The sequence below is a fragment of the Corylus avellana genome, chromosome ca3, assembly GCF_901000735.1.
Source record: "Corylus avellana chromosome ca3, CavTom2PMs-1.0".
Taxonomy (NCBI): Eukaryota; Viridiplantae; Streptophyta; class Magnoliopsida; order Fagales; family Betulaceae; genus Corylus; species Corylus avellana.
This window is the reverse complement of record NC_081543.1, coordinates 37,131,357-37,139,601: the sequence shown is the minus strand read 5'-3', so window position 1 is coordinate 37,139,601 and position 8,245 is coordinate 37,131,357. Positions and strand designations below refer to the sequence as shown.

At 36.5% G+C, this 8,245-nt stretch overlaps 1 protein-coding gene across 3 annotated transcripts; it reads right to left on the bottom strand.

The window, feature by feature from the left end:
* Positions 1-736: 736 nt before the first annotated feature.
* On the bottom strand, positions 737-6,758 carry LOC132175887 (serine/arginine-rich splicing factor SR45a-like). Of its 3 annotated transcripts, XM_059587973.1 has the most exons (5): positions 6,578-6,758; positions 5,015-5,099; positions 3,185-4,346; positions 2,791-3,018; positions 737-1,069 (listed from the first exon to the last, which is right to left on the bottom strand). In XM_059587973.1, exons 2-5 carry the CDS (start codon positions 5,019-5,021, stop codon positions 940-942), a joined length of 1,527 nt encoding a protein of 508 aa, XP_059443956.1. In that variant the 5' UTR covers positions 5,022-5,099; positions 6,578-6,758; the 3' UTR covers positions 737-939. The 3 variants fall into 3 exon arrangements, with proteins under 3 accessions (XP_059443956.1, XP_059443957.1, XP_059443958.1); XM_059587974.1 differs by lacking the exon at positions 5,015-5,099 and having other exon boundaries at positions 6,578-6,757; XM_059587975.1 differs by lacking the exons at positions 5,015-5,099; positions 6,578-6,758 and having other exon boundaries at positions 3,185-3,888; positions 3,990-4,074.
* Between the last annotated feature and the right edge of the window lie 1,487 nt (positions 6,759-8,245).

The following is an 8,245-nucleotide window of genomic DNA, read 5'->3' as shown; positions in this document are numbered from 1 at the left end:
TTTTTTTTTTTAAAAAAAAAAAAAAAAAAAAAAAAAAAAAAATTACTCCTAAAAGATTTTAGAAATATAAAACCCAGCATATGGTCCTTAAGAAATAGTTCAATCGATAGTAAATCACGCCTCATGAAACGGAAGTTAAAATCCCACCATATGGCTTTAGAAGCTTCGATATTTTTAATGTTGTAATCAAATCGTGGTTCGAAGATAGGTATTGGTGGACAAGAATTTTGTACCTAAAATGATGCGACCTTAAACTTTATACATGGTTCATAGCATATCAGCATTCTCACTGAATTGATATGCTGACAGCATAAATGCACCAGGAAACCAAACATCTCCTAACTGCTTGTCTACCTCACAAATCACATGTACAACAAGCTTTATTTGTTAAAAAATGATGGATTCCCAGCTCCCAAGGGCCTGAAGTCTAGCAGAGGCTCAAAGGGACACCCTGTCCCTCCAGAGATGGGGGGTGTCTCTTTATGGCCGTGAGTAGGACAGGATGATCTACCAACCAGAATCTTAATGGCTCCAGCCTCCAGGGTAGCTACTTATATAAACTTCTATAAATTTCATGACTTAATTCCAGGCTTTCAATGCAGAAAACTACAGGAAATGTGCATAGTTTTTTTCCCAGCACCTAGGCTAAATCCGTTAATGTAATAACCAAAAATACTTGCCAACTAAAATATATCCTGCACACCATAATGAGTAAGTAATGCACAATGGGAATAAGTTAGCCCTCAAGTAACACATTAAAATCCTTTCTTTTGGTTAAGACAAAAATCTTTTCTTTTGGGTGAAAATCACCATGCAAATTTGTACTATACTATTGAGGTAACATAGGTAAAGAAACAAATCTAAACGGCTGAATTCAACAAATTATAACTTGATAACAAGGTTCCAAATCATAAACTAGCACATAAAGCTTCAAGGCCCTCAAGATTTTGATTTCTCCACAAGGATAATTCGACCATTCCATTCAGTCTCATCCAGGGCTCTGATTGCTGCATCTGCATCGTCATCCCTTTCCAAGGATAAAAATCCAAACCCACGCGAATCCCCAGACCTTACATATAGAACAAAGAAATGGGAAGAAAAAAAATCAACTCACAGAAGAATATAAGAGTTAAACAATGAGAAAGTCTAAAAGTCATTCTCTTGTCCCTCTCCCATACATCTTTTTTTAAAAACCAGCCATTGAATTTGTAGGATCGACACATTCATCTATGTTGGTCTTGCAGATTCAATGGCTGCTTTTTAAAAAAGTTGTATGAGAGGACACATAATAGTTCTCTAAAACAATCTACCTGTCACATAGATTCAAATGCATAATTCACAAAGCTCAAGTCTTACTTGAACATTTACATTGCGATAACCACTTAGAATAGCATAAGTTAGATTGATACAAGAATTCATGACACAGATTCCATTTGCAGATGTTCCAACTAGGGGTGGGCAAATTAACCGCCTACCGACAAAGAACCGACCGACACCTACCGACACCGCTTAACCGATGGCCGGTAGGCGGTAGACTTTTTCTATTTCCGACAAACTCGGCTCGGTAGGCGGAATAACATTTTCTAACAGAACCAACTTTACCGATCGACTTTGCTGACCAATTTTCCATTTCTTTGCTTACCACCATTACCGACCGACATTACCAACCGCTATTCGGTAACGGAACAAAAAGTTGGCGGAATAAGTCGGTGAAAATTTCGACTTTACCGACAATAGCGGTGCGAAATGCGAAAACCCCAATTTCGTAATTGAATTATCCGACTCCCACCCCTAGTTTCAACCACGGAACATATTCTATCTTCAAAACCAGGGAAATGAAAACCTGCTCTCCATTCTATTAGGTATGTTAAAAAAAAATTGGGAGAATGCTGTCAAGGTCCTTGTAGTTTGACCTTTTATTAAATCACTCCCATTTAAAATGCATCAAATCTCTCCTTAAGGTATGTACCGTTATCAAAACACTCCTTCAGTTAGATTTTTAAACAGTAACCAATGACACGTAGACTGGTGGTCACTTCATATCAAATAACATCTTGACACATGTACATGTAGTTGAGTCATCACCAATTGTTTTCGCCACATCATTAAAAAAATAAATAAAGAAAACAAACAAAAATATGAAAATGAAAAGGAGGGGGGTGGTTCGGCCACCCCAAACCACACTTTCCTTTTTTTCTCCCATTTTTTTTCTTTTCCTTTTTTTTTTAAAAAAAAAATTCTAATATGTGCCATTTTCCAAATTTCGTGGTGAAGTTATTTGGTGTTGACTCAACAACATGTACACATGTCCAATGTTATTGGATATGATGTGGCCATCAACCTAAGTATCATTGCTCACCGTTAAAAAATCTAACAGAGAATGATTTGATAATGGTGCATTCCTTAACAAGTGATTTGATACTCAAGTCAATTGTTGTAGCTGGAACAAATATAATGGTACTCACGGATTTGCTCATCACACGTCAAGCTTTTTTACTTTCTTCTGAATTCAATTTTGGGGCTAACATGTGTTTCATGAAACTTCAAAAAAGCTCTCCATTCATGTTTAGAACCTCTTTCTATAGCATAAAACTTCACTTGGTATATGCAAAATCAGATTTTAGACTCCTAATAGCCAACCAGCAGTACAATTAATTAAAATAGGAAGATGTGTAGTGATAACCATTTTGCAGATCAGACTTGAAAATTAAGAAAGAAATTCCAAAATGTCCTTGCCAGCAGATCTAAATAAACTCTTTCAATAAATATAAAATTGCCTCACATATTTACCTCTTGTCTCGAACAATACGAACATCTCGTACACGACCAAATGTAGAAAACTTCCTTTCCAAATCCCTCTCAGTAGTCAAAAAGCTAAAACCTGCAACAAACAAATTTCTACCTGGTAACCCCACTCCAGTGTTCCTATTACGAGGTGGTGACCAGGGTCTTCTTCTAGCGGACTGATGATGAGAATGATCTCCAGAAGGAGATCTTCGTCTTGGGGAAAACCTTCTCCTGTTAGCCAAAAGAATGTAACATTATGATATAAACTCACACCCTCAGTTTGAGAATTCAAGGGAAAAAAAAAACACTAATTCTCAGTGGAACAAACTATTGGGTATTGAACATTTATAAAGCTCCAGTAAAAAAAATATTATCATAAATGGAGATATAAATTCACCTTGGGGATCTATAATGAGCTCTTGAGTATGGGGACCTTGATCGAGATCTACCACGATATTTTCTCTTGTAATCTCTTTGCCGAATGGGTGACCTTGACACTGATCTGTCCCGTCTTCGATCATATGAGGGTGAGTAACTGGTTTTTCGTGATGCAGATATGCCCTTCCGAGAAGAATCATCCTTATGCCTGGACCCTTTCCGCAACCTTGGTGGAGAAACAGAAATTTTCCTAGCAGGAGATATCTGATCTTGGGATGGAAGCCCTTTTTCTAGGCCTTGCCTTTTAGGTGAAGAATGTTTCTGCCTATGTGATCTGGGTGAATATGATGGGTCCTGAAATACTTGTTGAGAAGACAGTGGCTTATGACCACTGGGTGATTGGCGAATGCAAGGAGACCTTTCAGGAGAAACCAGCATCTGGTTCTCCATCACAGATGATGTCGCTAGTCTGGGAGTTCTCTTGGGAGATTGCATGCCAGAATGGAGCGTGTCAGGCTTTCTGTTCTCAGTTGGAGAGTTTATGGAGTGGTAGAAGTTTCCATTCTTAGGCTCATTTTTGGACCAGAGTGACCTCGGGGAAGATAACAAATGTCCTGTATCACTACCTTCCCCTTCTATCTCCTTATAGACAGATGGCCTACCTAGGTCAGAATCTCTCTCCATTTGTTCTCCCCGGTTGCCCTCTGCCAACAGAGGAGACTCCTGTGAATGAGCAGAATCTTCAGTTCCCTTAATACTAAAAGTTTGTGCCTTTAAATGAGAGGAGTTAAGAAAATTACTGCCATGCAATTCATCCATCTCACCTTGGTAATGGTTGTTCTTGAGTGGAGACTGAATCCTCTCATGATCATAGTCAAATTTTGTACTCCCAACATCATCATGAACAAATTCATCTGGCACAGGATAGGATTTTTCATGAGAAGAGTTTGAGATGTCATATGCAAAATCTGCAAGCAGTGAGGGGGGACCCAGTTTCTCATGCTGATTCATATCCACATTTAATTCACCACTTCTTGCTAAATTATCATCAACATGATCTTGAACCTTTTTTTCTTCATCAATTGAAAAGTTAAGGTCTAATTCTCCCACCAAAGCAGAATCATCATTTTCATAATGATCACTCATTTTAATTCCCTTCTTGGAACAACCCAAATTGATCCCTGCACAGAAAATCAACTAGAATAATAAATAAATACTGTGGATAGTCTATGCATGTAAAGAAAGAATAACGTTCAAATTCCATCATAGTATCCTGTAGACTATTTCAATGCAATCTTGAGCCTAATCAAAGAGGAAGATATAGCAATCTATATGACAATATCTGGAGAGAGTTCATGTCAAAATCTAGAGAATGAAAATATCATCAAACCAATGAATTTTAAGGACACTTCCACAGTTAGATATTAACAAATGACTTTGCGCAGAAAAAACATAATACTATACAAATGGACAACTTGTATATACAATTCATACAAAATGTGGTGGAATCATCATCCCCACTTGCTTAATCACCTTCACCTCAAAGAAAAGTTACCATGAGCTTCCCATGTATCACAAAACTACCATGTTTAAATCAGGTTGTATGGGATGCGTGTATAAGCTGCTCATAAGATAAACATCTACCAAATGCCGGTAAGCAGTCGATTTGAACTAAATTAACATAATTTCTCACTGATTGTTTGGAATCTTTGTATTGGCTTTTCCTCCTGAGGTAAGCCAGAAAGGCAATTCCCAGTAAGAGCACCTTTTGTAAGGTGTTCAGAAAAATAAGTTTGTAACAAACATGAATGCAACATTGTACTTAATACACATGGACTAAGGATGCTACCCATCATGGGAGTTCATAGAACTTTTCGCCAAATCTGCTTTTCAAATCTGTTGAAATGTGCTCCATGGCCACTGACCTGAAAGTGCTGCAAAACAAGGCACAAAACACTCATGTTGATGCCAACCTGAGGTACCTGGACAGGCAGCAGGGGCCAGGGACTCTAACTTACATAAAAGTAACGCTTCTTGATAAAAAAATTGCATTAATCATGCTGCAGTAATGGGAATGTTTGGCTTCGTGGCTATAGTTGAGGCTCAGAAATTTGTGTACCCCCACCCAGTTAACACTTCTGAAAGGCGCCAAAAAAAAAAAAAAAGGATTTCTCATTGACTGAAAAATCTTGATACTACTACCTTTCACCTTTGCAAGTACTATGACCCTCATCCCAAATGCCAGCTGGGAAACTACCAGCATCCATCCAATCCCTAAAAAATGGCTGTAACCTTGAAGCCTATTTTGTGACTGCGTGTCACCATTGTGATCTGCCAAATAATATGTTATCAGCCTGATACTTAAAAGACCCAACTTCCGTAACTCGGAACAAAGATGTAACTTGCACTCAGGCAACCGGTTTTAAGCCCAACTATACCAAGACAACAATTTCCTTGCTTATCCATCCATCTCTCTCATATTCCTCATCTCAGCACTTAAATTATGGTAACCATTGCATCATCCCACTAGTCTAATACATCTTCAATAATCCAAATAATCCCAAACAATTCACACGCACATTGATTGGTGAGATATGACTTCACCCTCAATATCGGTCTTACAAGGGGAGGAAGATCCATCTAAGCTGGAGCTTTGGCCATATAATTCACATATGTCTACATGCTCAACCTTTTCACCATATTCCTAGAAACCATAACTCATTCTTTTAACATAGTCTTAGCAAAGTATACACTTTTGCAACCCATGACATTTTTCTTTGACATTGACAAGACCATGTCCTTTTATAAGTTAGTTTCAATGCCCAACTCTTCAAAAAAGTATTCTCACTTGAACACGACAACTAAGGCAACTTTGCTCCATATAAAGTACACTAAGATGTCCCATTCATAAGCAATTTCATACAAGTTACAGTCTAAGGTTTGAGAAATTTCCAGCACAAACCTTAACAGACTCATTTACGTATGCACGCCTGTATTCATTTATGTATGTACAACTATCAAAACAACCAACATTATTATAAATCCTCAACCGGTGATTATTGCACTTCTGAAGCATCACCTTCAAATTCCAGCTCCTGGGTATTGATGCCTATACGAAAATACCCTCTTACAATCCTAAAGTTATAATATTTACAATCAAAAAATTGCAACAGACCATTTTGCTTTCCATTAAGCTTTCAAACGCAAATTAAATCCACATATTAATAAAACAAAAACACCCAGAGGCTGACACTAGAAAAAAGATATCCTTTTTAATGGAATTAGAACCAATTTCTTCATTTTAGTTTTGGAAAAACAAACTATGTGCTTAACCATCCAACTCCAGGTAAACTGTTTTTCCATAATCCCAGCAACGTAACCACAGAGAGAGAGAGAGAGAGAGAGAGATTACCTTCCGTTTTCTGGGTGAAATTTTTTCTGTCCGCACTTGTACTGGAGACTGATTTCACGGAGGTCGTTAATGGGGATGGTTTCCAAGACAAAAAGGAAAATACAGAATATGAACCGATAAAAAAAAGAGACAAACATAGAAACTGAAAAAAAATAAAAAACAAAAAATTATAACCACGAGGAAAATACCATAAAACAATCGTTTTGGCTCTAGATTGATTGTAATATCTATTTTAAGATTTTTTTTATATATATAAAAATAAATATCAACAAATATTTTATAAAGTTGGATAAGATGAATTTGAAAAAGGAAAACAGAAAATGTATCCTCATGGGTTCAAGGCTGTGGTAATAGGCCAGATTAGTAGTCTAACGAAATCTGGCCCAACAAGAAAAAAGAGAATTTGCAAATAACAAAAGTTTTACTTTAAACTAGGCACGCGGCAGTAAGAATTTCAATATATTAATTTATCATTTTTTCTTGAAATACGTTATTTTCACTTGTATTTTTAAAAATACATGTAAAATCAGATGTTAAGTTAATTTTATTAAAAATAAATGTGAGAATCATGTATTTTAAAAGCATATGTCAATTTAATAAATTAAGTTGAAAGAATTTTCTCAAATCACATTTAGAAGAAAAAAAAAAGTTGTACTAGTGGAAATGCATGAAATTGTTATGGGTTTTGGTTAGTTTAGTATATGTATATAAAAGGTGGTCATTTGTATTTGTGTATTGGGTTCCAATCATATTGAGATATGGGTATAAGACTATATAGGTTAACCATAATCCAATCAATTTAAATAAACAAATTAGATTCATCAACTCTGACTCGCTAATTTCGTGTTGGGTTTATGGGCAGTATAAAAAATTGTCAACCTCAAATGTCGATTATCGGGTTCTGATCTTATCGAGATATGAATGTAAGACAATATAAATCAACACTAACATGACATATTTAATTAAATGTCTGAGACCCTTTAATCATAATCTTATAATTTTGTATTAAGTTCGTGTCCGGTTTGCGAATTGTATAAGAAATTATCATTCCAAATAGATATAATAACATTTTAAGAGTGAGAGAAAGAGAGGGCACATGTAACATTATCTTATCTGCTTAAAGTGTTTAGTATGACTAAAACAAAGGTTGGCTTAAAATATTGTGCAACATCCACAAATGGAGTAACAAACAAAGAGTATGCTAATGGCAGTTTGCTCTGCTAGGAATACCTTTTTGCTTGAGCAGATGACCAAGCCATTGGTGGTTTTCACTATTGGGTGATATCTTACTAAGCTTAGAGTTGGTTGATCTAAAGCATTTATGAGTGGAGCCTTTGGATAATCTGTTTTGGCAAAATATCACAAGTACTGCATAAATTATTATTTTGGTTAATATACCAAAGAAGATGGAGAAGTAATGAGTGTTGGAGACGTGCCCAAGAATGCCAAAAGATCAAGCTCTACATACATCTGCCCGTTAATGAATGCAATTAAAAGCACCACTTGCTCTACACTCTACAGTCTACACAATTAATACACAATGCCCATTATCTTCCAATTTTCAAAGCCTCAGCCCACAGAACCACCATTCTGCAGCACCTGGTTTTGTTTATGCAGTTTTCTCTCTTTGGCCTGCAATTGCCACCCCCAGCTGCTTCTTTACTACCT